At 36.7% G+C, this 14,264-nt stretch overlaps 3 protein-coding genes and 1 long non-coding RNA gene across 5 annotated transcripts in view; all 4 read left to right on the forward strand.

The window, feature by feature from the left end:
* The window catches only part of LOC111482216 (glycerol-3-phosphate 2-O-acyltransferase 6), a 2,826-nt gene extending 1,461 nt beyond the window's left edge, over nt 1–1,365 (forward strand). The window contains exon 2 of the mRNA XM_023127903.1: nt 303–1,365. Coding sequence (XP_022983671.1) covers nt 303–1,193 — 891 coding nt within the window. The 3' untranslated portion in view covers nt 1,194–1,365. The remainder of the gene's footprint in view (nt 1–302) is intronic.
* Nucleotides 1,366–2,395: 1,030 nt separating this feature from the next.
* On the forward strand, nt 2,396–6,525 carry LOC111482104 (26S proteasome non-ATPase regulatory subunit 7 homolog A-like). The gene is made up of 9 exons (XM_023127764.1): nt 2,396–2,697; nt 3,412–3,504; nt 3,593–3,674; nt 3,960–4,056; nt 4,179–4,254; nt 4,347–4,405; nt 4,575–4,697; nt 5,665–5,808; nt 6,110–6,525. The coding sequence occupies exons 1-9, from the start codon at nt 2,511–2,513 to the stop codon at nt 6,179–6,181; spliced, it is 933 nt and encodes a 310-aa protein (XP_022983532.1). The 5' UTR covers nt 2,396–2,510; the 3' UTR covers nt 6,182–6,525.
* Nucleotides 6,526–7,304: 779 nt separating this feature from the next.
* On the forward strand, nt 7,305–13,081 carry LOC111481931 (putative tRNA (cytidine(32)/guanosine(34)-2'-O)-methyltransferase). 2 transcript variants are annotated; one of them, XM_023127548.1, is made up of 12 exons: nt 7,305–7,426; nt 8,518–8,594; nt 8,676–8,769; nt 9,021–9,070; nt 9,611–9,660; nt 9,771–9,879; nt 10,152–10,212; nt 10,293–10,345; nt 10,843–10,935; nt 11,287–11,350; nt 12,251–12,358; nt 12,614–13,081. In XM_023127548.1, the coding sequence occupies exons 2-12, from the start codon at nt 8,568–8,570 to the stop codon at nt 12,853–12,855; spliced, it is 951 nt and encodes a 316-aa protein (XP_022983316.1). In that variant the 5' UTR covers nt 7,305–7,426; nt 8,518–8,567; the 3' UTR covers nt 12,856–13,081. The 2 variants fall into 2 exon arrangements, with proteins under 2 accessions (XP_022983316.1, XP_022983317.1); XM_023127549.1 differs by lacking the exon at nt 7,305–7,426 and adding an exon at nt 7,471–7,888.
* A 73-nt stretch (nt 13,082–13,154) lies between these two features.
* Nucleotides 13,155–13,657, forward strand: LOC111481935. The gene is made up of 2 exons (XR_002718123.1): nt 13,155–13,545; nt 13,626–13,657. It is a non-coding gene; the product is annotated as an uncharacterized LOC111481935 (long non-coding RNA).
* Nucleotides 13,658–14,264: the final 607 nt, after the last annotated feature.

Here is a 14,264-nt window from a genome sequence, read left to right on the forward strand (position 1 = left end):
CCCCCCCCCCCCCCATTTTTCCTAGCACGTGCCTTCAATTAATATTGTTTTGTTGCATTATTAATATTATTATTTAGTAACATTATGGGAGCGATTAATATAAACCACAACATTTTCATGCCACACCCACATCTTCCTCATGTACGTTCCAACCTCAGTTTCATGCATCATGAATGAATATTAGTTATCACAATTATCAATATTTGAGTGATTTTTTTTATTAATAAATACTTAAATTGGTTTAAAGAAAAAATTATAATTGACGTATAATTTGACCTTGAAATTTGTGGCTGATGTTTCAGGAAGGATATATGGTCCCACGATCCAAGTGTGAGCCGCTGCCGAGAAACCAACTTTTAAGCCCGATTGTTTTCCACGACGGCCGATTTGTGCAACGGCCGACACCACTGGCGGCGCTATTGACCTTCTTATGGCTGCCGATCGGCGTGATCCTTTCAATTCTCAGAGTCTACACCAACATTCCCTTGCCGGAAAGAATCGCTTGGTACAACTACAAATTCCTCGGAATCAGGCTCATTGTTAAGGGAACTCCGCCGTCGCCGCCGAAGAAAGGCCAGAGCGGCGTCCTCTTCGTCTGCAACCACCGCACTGTCCTAGATCCGGTGATCGTCGCGGTTGCCTTAGGTAGAAAAATCAGCTGCGTTACGTACAGTATAAGCAAATTCACAGAGATAATTTCTCCGATCAAGGCCGTTGCTCTGTCGAGAGAGAGAGAGAAAGATGCGGCTCACATTAAACGCCTTCTTGAAGATGGCGACCTCGTGATTTGCCCCGAAGGGACCACTTGCAGAGAGCCATTCCTATTGCGATTCAGTGCTCTTTTCGCCGAGCTAACAGATAGAATCGTCCCCGTCGCCATTAACACGAAACAGAGTGTGTTTTACGGGACGACGGTGAATGGACACAAATTGCTCGATCCGTACTTTGTGTTCATGAATCCGAGGCCGACGTACGAAATCACGTTTCTGAATCAGTTGCCAGCGGAAATGACGTGCAGCAGCGGAAGATCAGCGATTGAGGTGGCGAATTACATTCAGAAGGTACTTGGCGGAACCCTAGGATTTGAGTGTACTAATTTGACCAGAAAGGGGAAATACGGCATTCTCTCCGGAACTGATGGCCGAGTTTCCCCTGAAAAAGAAAATGGGCAATCGGTTAAGAAATCTACTTAAAACCAAAACCCCATTATTCTCTAATCTCTATCGGTTTTATTTTCCATAAAAGGTTCAATTATTAGAAAAAATAAGATTCCGCAGTCATAGATTAAATATATAAATGGTTTTATGTATATTGTTCCTTTTCAATATGTATACACAAATTGTCCTTATTTATGTTGTTTTAAAATTGACTCCCTACTGATATGGTACCATAAAACAGTTGGGACTGGCGAGTTGGCAAGGCAAACTGAAGGGCGTAAATTGAGTGGGCATTTATATCTCTGAAACTCCCCCTCCCCATTGCTTTAGAGCCACAAAACACAGCGCCATAAAAGCCAAAAATGGCATACCATATGCTCCTCCTGCATCACTGATTCTGATTGACTCATTCAAAAAAAAAAGCAATCAAATTAAAAAGAGGGCAAGTTTGGGGTGGTTCTCAGGTTATAGTTTGGTAGAGGAGAGGAGAGTGCAAGAGGTAGACATAAATAATAGTGCTATGTGTATTTATTTATTAACCGTGCTGGCAATAGTAGTGGAGGATGTACAATCAACCTCACACCAACCAAAATTTATGAGTACATCTAGTACCTTATGGATGGATGGATGGATGGATAGTTACATAACAACAGCTCCATATATTCAATATAATTTCAAATTTTAACTTCCAAAAAAATTATGGATATAATTCTTGTAGGCATACCATTATAAACAAGTTATGTCAACTAATTGGGACATTATAATTCAACTTAACCCGTGACGTTTTATGGAGCTTAGTTAAAAGTTTAAACTAAGTTTAATTCAAAGTAATGAATGATATGAAGTTTTAGATGTAAATTTGGGTATTTTTCGTATTTAATAGCTGTTTAAAGCTAATTAAATGAAAATAAATCTTAGTGAAGCAGTTTCTTCTCTGATATTGGGCTATGGGCTCACCTGAGGTTTGCCGGATTGTTTTGGGCTTCTCTCCCTCCTCCGAATGATTTTAAATATTTATCTTACGCTATATTTAAATTTTATTTAATTAAACACAGCCTTAATATAATATACCTTTCAAAAATTAAATATTAATAAAATTTGATTTGCTGGCTTAAAACTTGATATCTGGACCTCGGAAGAGGCCAACAAAAAGCGCGGTTTAGAATTTGTGGATTCTTTGGGCCGGGTGGGTCGCTGGCTCATCACAATGGAGGTTTGCTTTTCTGCCAAGAAAACTCCTCACCAAAAAAAGGGCTTTTAATAAGCTGCTTCTCCATTTCTAAGTGGGTTTAACCTCCTCAGCACAGAATCGCAATTTCGATTGAACTCGGAGACACTGCAAAAAACTCCACCATGGATGTGATCAAGACGCAGCAAATATCATCGAGGCCAGTCGAGAAGGTCGTAGTCCACCCTCTGGTTTTGCTCAGTATCGTTGATAACTACAATCGAGTTGCTAAGGAGTCTCGCAAACGAGTTGTAGGAGTTTTACTCGGTAGCTCTTTCAAGGGCACTGTCGATGTCAGCAATAGCTATGCAGGTCCGAATTCATCTCTCTTACCGATTTCTCTCTCGCCTATTGTCAAAAATATTGCTGTATTGTGTTTGGATCTGAATTGTCTGCTCGTTTGATTCGGTTTAATAGCTGAAAGTGGACGCTGGTTGATTTGTATGATATGGGGCAAGGAATCTGGGCAATTTGTTGGGTATTTGTCTGAATTTGACGTTCGTTGAACATAAGTTTAGAATTGGCTACAGAGACTGAAAATGTACCTTTCTTGTGGTTGCCCTGATTCGCAAAAAAGGCATGAAAAGAAGCGATTATTTGTGCTTTGGTTGTCCTAGTTCGCAAAACCTCTTAGGTTGCCTCTCATTATGAATTACTTAGGACTCTGGCAGTCAGTTGCCTGCTTTTTTCACCTGCTTTGGTTGTTACTCTTTTCATAGTTTGTATGACACTGGAAATTCGTTGGTAGGCTATACTCGATTGACTCGTGCAGGCTAAGGTTTTGGCAGCCAAAATTATCGATACTTTAGGCACCCCCTGAAATTTTTATTAAATGTATAACATCAGCATTATCAATCAGTCTCGAGATTGTTTGGATTTTGGGTTGAACCATTGTGTATTTTAACTGTTTTTATTTATATCGACTGTAGACTTTTGTGGTTCCAAATCACTGTTTATAATCTAGCCATGTATGAGTCCAGTAGGGTGGATATTGTTTTGATGGGTAGTCCACGCTCTTTATTTCAGTCCCCTTTGAAGAAGATGAGAAAGATCCAAGCATATGGTTTCTTGACCACAACTATCATGAATCAATGTTTTCAATGTTCAAGAGAATAAATGGTATTTTCTCTACTTCTATTACCTTTTGTGCCTTTTCTATGTTTAGAATTGTTTGTTTATATCAGCCATGAATTTGTGGACTTGTCAGCTAAGGAGCACATCGTAGGTTGGTATAGCACAGGTCCAAAGCTAAGGGAGAATGATCTAGATATTCACCAATTGTTCCACAAGTAAGATCCCCATACATGTTTGGTATTGAGGTTCTCACAATTTTACTTTCATGTTCTCAAATTCTGCATTCTTAAAAACTATTCTGCTTGTTCTCTATCCTGTCCTCTCTGTGTTCCTTTTTTCTAGTTTTCTAATCCCTTATCTATGTAATTTTATACCATGAATTTAGACTCTTTAGGAGGCAATCACATAGTCAGTAAATGATGAATATTGCATCATTTTGACCGATGTTGTTTGTCTGGTTACACCATGAGTCACTCATATCTTCTCCGGTGGATTTTTAGTTATGTACCAAATCCTGTGCTTGTGATTATTGATGTTCAACCAAAGGAGTTGGGAATACCTACTAAAGCCTACTATGATGTTGAAGAAGTTAAAGAGGTATGATTTCATGTTATCTCTTTTCCCCAAAATGTTCGATGCGTTAGAGAGTTAATGGTTCTGAATTTACTATTAAGATCATTTTCTAGTTGACGTTACATATCTTCTAATTTGGGTGACAGAATGCTACCCAAAAGAGCCAGAAGATCTTTGTTCATGTACCTTCAGTTATTGCTGCCCACGAGGTTGAGGAAATTGGTGAGTACTAAAATGAATTTCAAGTCTCCCGTTTTAGGGTGTTCATCAGTTTTTTTTTTACCATATAACACTCTTGGTTTGTCTAAATACAGGTGTGGAACACTTACTAAGGGATGTCAAGGATACCACCATTAGTACACTTGCCAATGAGGTTAATTTCCTTTACTGTTACTTGTCTTGCATTGCAGTTTTCTCCAATCAGTTTTCTTTTATTTAAACTGTTCCAAAACCTTTTTGATTTACTTGATGTATGAAACTTGAAGTTTTAGATGACAGCATAGGTCACGAAGGCATTGACTAATATAAATGATATTTTATAGGTGACAGGAAAACTTACTGCTCTGAAAGGTTTGGATGCACGACTGCGTGAGATTCGTGGCTACCTTGATCTTGTTATTGATGAGAAGCTTCCGCTAAATCATGAGATTCTTTACCATTTACAGGTACCATTTTCTCTAACCATTTCTGTGCAGTTTTTATGCATGTCACTGCATTATATTGATTCACCTGCGCCTGCGCTTGTGTACTATAGAATGTATTTGATGATGTGCTTTCTACACTGTTTGTCCAATCAAAATAACAACTATTCCGCAACTCAAAACATGTTGTCCACTTTTTTAGAAGGCATGTTTAGGTGCTGAATGCACCTTTGCCTGCGTAATCTGATGCTAAGCAAGGTAAACTTGCTTGCGGTTTTAAAAAAGGAATAAACATATCTTAAGAAAAAAATGTCATATATTCAGGTGCCTTGCCTATGTGGTCCTTTCTTTTTTCTTCTTTTTCTGATGTCTATTTTATTCGTTTGTTTATTAATTGAACGTTATCAGCATAAGTTTTATTGGTTTCAGTATTATATGCTTATAAAAAGTTGTTTCCTTTTTTTTATTCAATAAGTTCATGTTGTGTCTCATCTCACTCAAGCACTGTTTTAATAACCGAAGGATTGGAATTCCTTTGTAGTTTGTCTTCAACTAGGATATCATGAAATCAAATTGCCTTGACTATCATTCCCAGGATATTGATATCTCATATTTGTGAAACGATTAAAAACCCAGTAGGTTTTGCCCCCCAGAAAAGAACGATCAATTAATAGACAAGTCTCTATACAGATCCAGTGAAGAGGGAAAAGGGATTACATTGATGTCATGGCCAATAATAAGATGCATTCGTCACATGTCTCGTGAATTTTTCAAATGCATACATCCCTCTTTGTAGATTTGTTACGTAACACACACTTTTATGTAAGAACTTCCTCATTGTGGTGTGATTTGTTTTCCATCATGTTTTATGCATTATGTGGTGCGAGAAGTATTAACATGGAACAGACCAATTGATTATGATTTACTAGTTTCCACCCTAAAAACACCCTGAAAAGCTATACCGATGTTTAATTTCTACTCAAAATTGCAGGATGTATTCAACCTTCTTCCAAATCTTAACGTGGCAGAGTTGATAAAATCATTTGCAGTAAAAACCAATGATATGATGCTGGTTATTTATCTTTCCTCACTCATCCGGAGTGTCATTGCACTTCATAATTTAATCAATAACAAGGTTAGTGTCTGTCATTTCCAGCCGATTTAGGGTATGTTTAGGAGTGATTTTGAAATGGTTAAAATTACTTTTGTCATCCTCCAATTCTCTATTACATATGCCTATTTAATACTTGATTTTACTCTTTTTAACGTGATTTTCATACCATTAAAATTGACCTTGAATGATTTCATGTTTGGGGTTGATTTAGAAATGTGACTTGTCATGGTTAAAATCACTTTTGAACGCTCTTTTATGCACACATATCCTCTCCATTAGCTCATACTCCTTGATTGCTCTGGTGAAAAAATCTGTTTTCTAGATGCTAAATAAAGAACACGAAAAGGCTGAGGATGCAAAGCCAGCAATTGTCCCCATAGCTTCTGGAAACTAATGTGCAGCTTCCATCAGCCCCTTTGAAACATCTGAGTTGAAGGAGCTAGTTATCTGTCCGTTGGGTTCTTGATTGGAAGAGATGGCTAGTTTCCCAGCATGTATTTTCCTGATAATTTTTTGTTCAATGTCACTTTATTTGCCCAAATATATGCTGCTGTAGACCACTCATTTCACTTTTTTTAATTCAAAAGCAATTTGAAGTCAGGCTGTGAAAGGAAATATAGAACCCTAAGCCTCATTAGCTGCTAATGTCGTAGAATCAAAATGATTGTTCCATCCATTTGAAGCTGTTTAATCGTTGAATGGGCAAAAATATTTTATCCATAGTGGATCATTGATTTTCCTTGTGGGGTATAATTTATCTCTATTTACAAACTACCCTACAAATTCCATTTATAGCTTAAGCTCTTTGGTTGTAAATTATTTCACGATGGTATTTGTTCGCTACAACTGACTGAATGCCTCTTCATTTCAATTGAAATAGTTCCAAACGTAATGTGTTTTTTTAATCACTATTGTATGTTATTGATTAAATTACAGGTTTAATTTCAAAATTCTAAGCTAAGAGTTTCATTAGATTAATATTTTAATTTTATAACATCAATTATGTTTTATAAAATTTGAATGGGATAAGATATTTCTAAAATTCGAAGTCTTTTAACATAGATTTTATCAAAATTTGATAACTCACTTTGTGTGGTATTAGGGTTTGATAAATTGGAGTTTGGAGTTTTATTTGATGCTAAAATTGAGCGTGAATAATTACATTAATTACCTTGAAACTATATCAAAGTTTACCTTGAATAATTACATAAATTACCTTGAAACTATATCAAAGTTTACCGTGAATAATTATATTAATTACCTTGAAACTATATCAAAGTTTACCGTGAATAATTACATTAATTATCTTGAAACTATATCAAAGTTTACCGTGTATCACAGTAAAGTGTATCATACTAAATCCCTGCACCCCTAACAAAGTGAAAACATTTTAATCTTATTTTAATATTCATTTAAGTTCCAAAACCAGCACTAAAAATGGGATTTAGAGAGAATTTATAATTAATTGGAATATATATATATATATATATATTCATCAGAATTTAAAATTTAAAGAAATAAGGATTCAAGACGCGGGTAGCAGTAGCGGCGCGCCGGCACAAAACTACTGGACTTAAGATTTGAAGTTAGCATCAGGTTGATTTCAGCTTGGGAACGGACCTAGTCGTACATCTCTACTGTAAGAGTTTCCTCCTTTTCTTGTTTTTTTTTTTTTTGCACAGCTGTGCGAACATTTTCCGGCTTGCCCTAATTCTTTCTACTATATCTAGTGTTCAATCCGTCGCAGCATGAAGTTTGGCGGAGTTAGACCTATTCGTTTGCTGTTATATTGTGTAACTAATCAACTTGTAATTAGTTGGCAACTGGTTGAGTTGTAACTAGTAGTTTGTTTGTGTAGTTAGTTGTTAATAACTTCACAAATTGTCCCTTGAAGTTGACATCAGATATGACGGAAATAATATTAATTCTCTGAGTTATAGAATTGTTTCTGGGTGTGTCCGATTGTAAGCAGTTGTCGGAGGGGTGTAGAAGTTCTGTACATTCCGAGGCATGTTAGATGTTCGATGAAATGCCTGATCAAGATTTCATTTATCTCTACGCTATCCATGTAAACGTTAACCGTAGGATGTGGTACTCTGAGGTGAAGATTGTATAGCTAGTTCTTATGAGTTGGTTATGAGCACACTGCATAGTGTGTTCTAATCTGGAATTTTTACGCGTTGTTTGATAACCATTTTGTTTTAGTTTTTTATTTTTTGAAAATTGTTCTGTTTTCTCACAATTTCGTTACAATGGTCTTCATCATCTGTTGTAAGGTGGCGTTTGAATTCTCAACCAAATTCCTAAAGTAAAAACAAGTTTTTATTTATTACTATTTTTTATTTTTATTTTTGTTTATAGCTTTCAAAACTTGACATGAATTTTGAAAAAATTGTTAGAAAGTAGATAAACTCATGAGTGGAAGCAATTCTTATAAGGTTAATTTTCAAAATTTAGAAACAAAAAACCCCATGGTTATCAATTGGAGCCTTATCTGTTAATTAGATGTTTTTGCTCCATTTTGATTTTAACCACGAATGTGGCAAATATTTCTGGAAAGAAGGAATTTGACTCTCCAATTGAATTGTTGTTGCAAGGCTTGTTGGCTCTAGACCAAAATTTGTTTATTTTTTTGGGTTGAGGATTCAATACTTTATTTAATATTAAATACACTTAAGACTTCCTTTGATGACCCACTTTAACATTCTTGCTGGGTTTGAATGTTACCAGGAGGCCTGTCTTCTCAACACTACCAGAAACTCTTGCTTGATTCTTCAATCATGGGCAAAGCTTCGAGAGATAAGAGGGTTTAAGCACTATTGCCTTTGACTATTTGTCTTTCTAATTCATTATCTATTTCCATGTTTTATTTACTGTGTCTCATTTAGGATATATACTACCGTAAAGCAAAAGAAGAAGGTTGGCGTGCTCGAAGTGCATTTAAACTTCTTCAGATAGACGACGAATTTAACATATTGGAAGGTTTGTTCTTGTATTGGGCTCCTCTCTATTGAAATATTCTTACATTTCTGCTGGGATGTCAATCACTGAGATGGTCGACATGAATGAGAATAATTATTGCTGCAACATTTTGGATTCCATAACAGATTATTTTCTAGAATCCTCCTGAAATCTGTGTGATTTATTTTCCTTTGTAATCATCCTGTTTTATCATGTACAAGTCATTTGAAACGCTTCTAAGTTAATCATCTACCATGAAATTTTAAATGCAGGAGTCAAGAGAGTGGTGGATTTATGTGCAGCCCCCGGTAGCTGGAGCCAGGTAATTTCTTGGGCGTTTTCTTGTTGCAATTTGTTTATCAAACTAGTGGTCAATGCTTTTTGGGGATTTTTTTTTTCTTCATATAAAACAACTAAATCTAACAAGAATTCTTCAAGTGATAGGCATTGTAAGCATTTTTTGAAAAACATGCCTGCATATGGGGTGCAATACTCTCCTCCCTTCATTGACCCTACATTTTGGTACACTTTTCAAAAGTAATGATAACATTAAGTATTCTTGAAAAAGGGAAGAAAACAACTCGAATTCCTTAATTTTTAAGTACTCTTATAAAAGCTTGTTTTTAAACTTTCATTATCTTATTTTTCAGAACAATATATATTTTTATCTGTATTTTTATATTAACACTCATAGGAGTATTATGCTTCAGTACATTTCACGTTATGAAAAACACTAAATATAAGGAGGTTGATAAAAGCAATGTAGTATGTGTTGCTGCAACTATTGAACAAAAATATAATTAATTTTGGTTAATTATTTCAAACTTGTCTTTACATTTTCTCGCCTACTAATCATATGTAGGTCCTCAGTAGGAAATTGTATCTCCCAGCAAAGCTTTCTCCTGATTCGAAGTAAGTTATGGTAGATCATTTCATGAAAATATAAATTTTTCCTTCCCATCCTTCTCTCCGTTTCCCCCTTGTTTTCTCCCTTTTCATTGATTCTCTAACTTAACTTGCAGGGATGGCGATCATCCTCTTATTGTTGCTATTGATTTACAACCGATGGCTCCAATTGAAGGTGTTATTCAAGTGCAGGGTGATATAACAAATGCTAGGACAGCTGAAGTGGTAAGCCGGGTGTACCATGTACGAAGTATTTTTTAACATTTGAAGTGGTAAACGAAGACATATCCAGATCCTAATGCACCGACATGGTCAATTTTGTTTTAAAATTTCTATTTGTGATAATTTTCCTATGTTTTTCTCCATACTGGATTTTTTTCTCTTTGAATGAATACTCACGTTGTGTTAGAAATCTTTTATTTTATTGAACAATTTGATCACATACTAAATTGTCATATGTTTTTCTGCATGGCTTATCAAATATTTAATTTTACCAGGTCATTAGGCATTTTGATGGGTGCAAGGCTGACCTGGTTGTTTGTGATGGTGCACCAGATGGTAGATACTTGTGTTTTTTGAATTCTCTGTTGAGGTTCCACCTGATGATATTTTGTTACTGATTATGTGCTTGTTTGTAGTTACTGGTCTTCATGACATGGACGAGTTTGTTCAGTCCCAGCTCATACTAGCCGTAAGTGCTGCGTTTTCTACAGAGACTGTTTAATTTCTCGAGAAAGTGCTGATGAATAGTTTAAGATATTTTAAAAATGCATGGTATATATGCACATTGACAGTAATGATGTTGCTTCATCTCACATTTACTGTGTGGAAAGGATCAAAAACTAAAACCAACAAGAGAAGCGCTAATGAGTGTCAAATTGTTTGAACCTACAAATAGAAAATAATGTGTAACTAGCGAGCAAAGTAGTTGAGATCCTGTAGGTAAATGGTGGTTGCTGTATTAGGAGGTTATACTGAAGCATTCTAAGGGTTTTTCTATTGTATGTTGCCTGCACTCTTTGATCTTTTTCCTCTATGGACTTAGTTTTGTTGCTTCCATCACTGTCCTCTGCTCTGCCTCGTTTTTCCTCCCTCTCTCTCTTCCTTGAGTTAGTTCTCAATATAGTTGGAGATACATAAGGTTTAAGTAACTGAGCTCATCTCGTTTTTTCCCCCTTTTCTTTGCAGGGTTTAACAATAGTTACTCACGTTCTCAGAGAAGGTGGTAAGTTCATAGCAAAGATATTCCGTGGAAAGGATACAAGCCTTTTGTATTGTCAGGTATATATTAAATGATTGTTATACAATACCCAATTAAAAAAGCATGTAGCATACTCGAGTAACGAAGAAATTTATGGTGTTCTCACTAATGGCATCTACAATATGAATCTCTCTTCTCTTCTACATTTTTTTTCCAGTCAAGTTGGAAAATTTCCTGTGAGCTCTTCTGTTCCTTATAATTAATGCATTGACGTATAGAATTCTTTTAGATGCGTTTAGCACTAGTAAAACTTGTCAAGTATTATCATGGATTAAATAAGGATCTTAATCAAAGATTGGTGTTTGTTGTTTCATACATGAAGTGATTGTGCCGTCAATGATGTTTTACATTTTTGGGTTTTTCTGTTGCAGCTGAAGTTATTTTTCCCTGTAGTGACTTTTGCAAAACCAAAAAGCAGTCGCAATTCCAGTATAGGTAACGTTTTGGTTTTCCCACTTTTTTTTGTCCATTGGTAGCTATAGAGGTCTATCTTTCGGTTATGATTGAACTTGTTTTCAGAAAATGATTTTCTCCTAATTGAACATTGCCTTTTTCTCTTTATAGCGTCTGGTTCATAAGATTCTTGCGCATGAATTTTTAGATACCCATCGTACTTGGATTCCGTAAATCAACTTTAGATTGTTATCGTTTAATTCTAGGTGGTGGGACTGGTGTCCACCCAACAGCAAATTGTGGAGTTAGCTCATTTTCGTGGTGACATCTGTAATATAAAAAAGATGTAATAGAGGACAAAATAGTCCAGGGCAAAAGTAAAATTTTTCTAAACTTTCATGGTTGTGTTCGTGAACTAGAAAAAGTTCCAATTACATCCAGCAAGCGTTCTTTTATCACTTGCTTAAAATTTTAAATTATCAGCAAGTGATTATTTGGCGTTATGTACCAGAAGTAGGCATGTTAAACAAAATTATGGAAGATGCGAAAAGACGCGATGGGAGCAATTACATTTTAAACTGAATTTCTGGGTTTGTCTGCCCTTAGCTTAGCTAGTTGGCTTTCTCTTTTATATCACATGTTGGTATATCATTTCAAATCATTATTCGTTAGTCTAATCAACGTTCCATGAAAACATTTAAGCCACAATGTTAACCATGGGAAATTAATGGGATCAAAATCAAGAGTTCAAGAACATAATTGGAGCATTTAAAAGTTGAATGGATTAAGTGGATACATCTTGAACTAAATCTGCGATTCATTCCATTGATTTCTTTTAGTCACCTAGGTGAACCCACGGTAAAGACTTTTAAACAAAGTTCTGATTATGATTTAACGTTATGTTCATGTCGAAGCTAATATGTGGATTGGATATGAATGCAGAGGCATTTGCAGTCTGTGAAAACTATTCTCCTCTCGAAGGTTTCAACCCAAAAGATCTACATCGCCTGCTGGAAAAGGTGGGAAGTCCATCAGGAGGAGATGACTTAGGTAAACTAATGTACTGCCTTGATTGAGTGTTTACGTATCGATGGATGGACGCATCCTAAGATCAAACATGTTCTTGTCCTGTTTTTCAAGATTTATTTGTTTTACAGCTGGTGCTATGACCGAGCTGTCTTCCTGTCTTTAGGCATTTTAAAATTAGTGTCCTTGCTGATTTTGATGTGGTCAATTGCCTGGTATTTTTCGTTACACAAGTGGAAGTAATAGCATTGCTATTTTGCTACATTGTGTCCCTCGCAGATTGCAGTAGTGGGTGGCTGGAAGGTCCCAATAAAGTTTACATCCCATTTCTTGCATGTGGGGACCTCAGTGGATATGACTCCGACCGTTCATACCCACTGCCCAGAGGTGCCGAGGGAACTTATCGGAGCTTAGATCCTGTGCAACCTCCTATCGCCCCACCTTACAAGAGGGCTCTTGAAATGAAGAAAGCTTCCAGTCAAGGAATTCGAGAACTTGAAAAACTCTCCTCGGATTCCTGATTATGCTATTCAATGTTAGATAACCACAACAAAGTGGCTTTGGATGGACCGGTAATTTTTAGAAACAGCATTCATTTCTCCCCCCCTCCCCTTCTCTCTTTCTCTCGTTTAATGTGATGATTACTCTGTCCTCATTATGTAATTTTATTTTGCTGTGGATCTTGATTTTGATTCTTTTAGTTTGAAAATATAATGATTATGGAGATGTATTATGATTAGCACGAGATTATCCCGCACGAGTACTACTCACCCTTCATTATTTTCATGGACATGAACCCCACCCCCATGCATACCTCAAACTAAAACAAATAAAGAATATCATTTCGAGCATACCATTAAGCATTGCACTGCATGTGGGTCTGCATGTTCCTATGTTTCTCCTTTGCAATTGTTTGGACAAACTGGGGTTTTACAGGTGGGCCCCCTGATTGAGAATTGACCAACCATGCTTGCTAATTGAGAATCTTTCAGCTCTTCAAAGGCGTGGCCCTACAAATTCACAGGTCTAACTCATCCCTGTCTAACTGTTGGCTTCTAAAAATTTATGGCCCAAACATATCACGCAGAGAGATTCGTGCTGTCTAGGCCATTCACTCCTTGAGGAGATGCCATTATTTAGGCCGTCAACGGTGGTTGTTCCATCCAGTTCCTTCCTTTATGGACAATACTGAACAAGAACAACTCAGCCAAGTAAACTTTTATGCATATTAATTTACCTGATCAAGCGATATTTTGTTGATATCCAATTTATGTAATTTTTTAATGAACAGATCTCTGGTGTTCACGCATTTAGACAAGAAAATTTCAGAGCTTCGAAGGCAGAAACTCTATTATCATCTGCTAAAGCATCATCTTACAGAGACGGGCACGCAAAAGAATGTCTAAAATATCGACTAAATTTTACATGCACATTCCATTCCCATGAGTACAGAACTTTCAGTACGTACTTCCAGAGACTGAATTTGATCTGGACAAAGATGAAGAGTGGTTTAAGAACTCGATGCAATCTTCAATGGCTTCAGCTCGATGCGAGTCCATGGAGTCCGAGACCGATCTTGACCTCGTAAAGGTGGAGGTGGAGGCTGAAGAAACCTTTCGTGAAGATTTTCTTGTTGATACAAACCGAATGGCTTCACTTACTTTGGCCTTGAGGCTCTGTAGAAACCTAACCGGCAAGTACCTTGTGTCTCTGCTAAGGCCGAAGCTCCATTTTCCGGCTCCGCTGTCACGGCCGCCGTGTTTGAGCAGGACTGTTGGCTTATCATTCACATCGGGACTGAAGCTGACCCGTTTGCTCGCTTTCCTTGACATCTGAACCTTCCAACTGAGATGAAAATCCAAAGGGTAAACAAATATGGGGTTTAGAGGGAGAGAGATTTCGATATGATTTGTGGGGGGGGGGGGGGGGG

The sequence above is a fragment of the Cucurbita maxima genome, unplaced genomic scaffold (assembly GCF_002738345.1).
Source record: "Cucurbita maxima cultivar Rimu unplaced genomic scaffold, Cmax_1.0 Cma_Scf00007, whole genome shotgun sequence".
Taxonomy (NCBI): Eukaryota; Viridiplantae; Streptophyta; class Magnoliopsida; order Cucurbitales; family Cucurbitaceae; genus Cucurbita; species Cucurbita maxima.

Excerpts from the sequence above, each read along its gene's own strand:
- LOC111482104 (XM_023127764.1), top strand. The coding sequence starts at position 2,511 with ATGGATGTGATCAAGACGCAGCAAATATCATCGAGGCCAGTCGAGAAG. Across the intron at positions 3,505-3,592 it reads AATGTTCAAGAGAATAAATG|CTAAGGAGCACATCGTAGGT; the intron begins GTATTTTCTCTA and ends TGGACTTGTCAG. Across the intron at positions 4,698-5,664 it reads AGATTCTTTACCATTTACAG|GATGTATTCAACCTTCTTCC; the intron begins GTACCATTTTCT and ends TCAAAATTGCAG.
- LOC111481931 (XM_023127548.1), top strand. The coding sequence starts at position 8,568 with ATGGGCAAAGCTTCGAGAGATAAGAGG. Across the intron at positions 8,595-8,675 it reads AAGCTTCGAGAGATAAGAGG|GATATATACTACCGTAAAGC; the intron begins GTTTAAGCACTA and ends TGTCTCATTTAG. Across the intron at positions 9,880-10,151 it reads ATGCTAGGACAGCTGAAGTG|GTCATTAGGCATTTTGATGG; the intron begins GTAAGCCGGGTG and ends TAATTTTACCAG.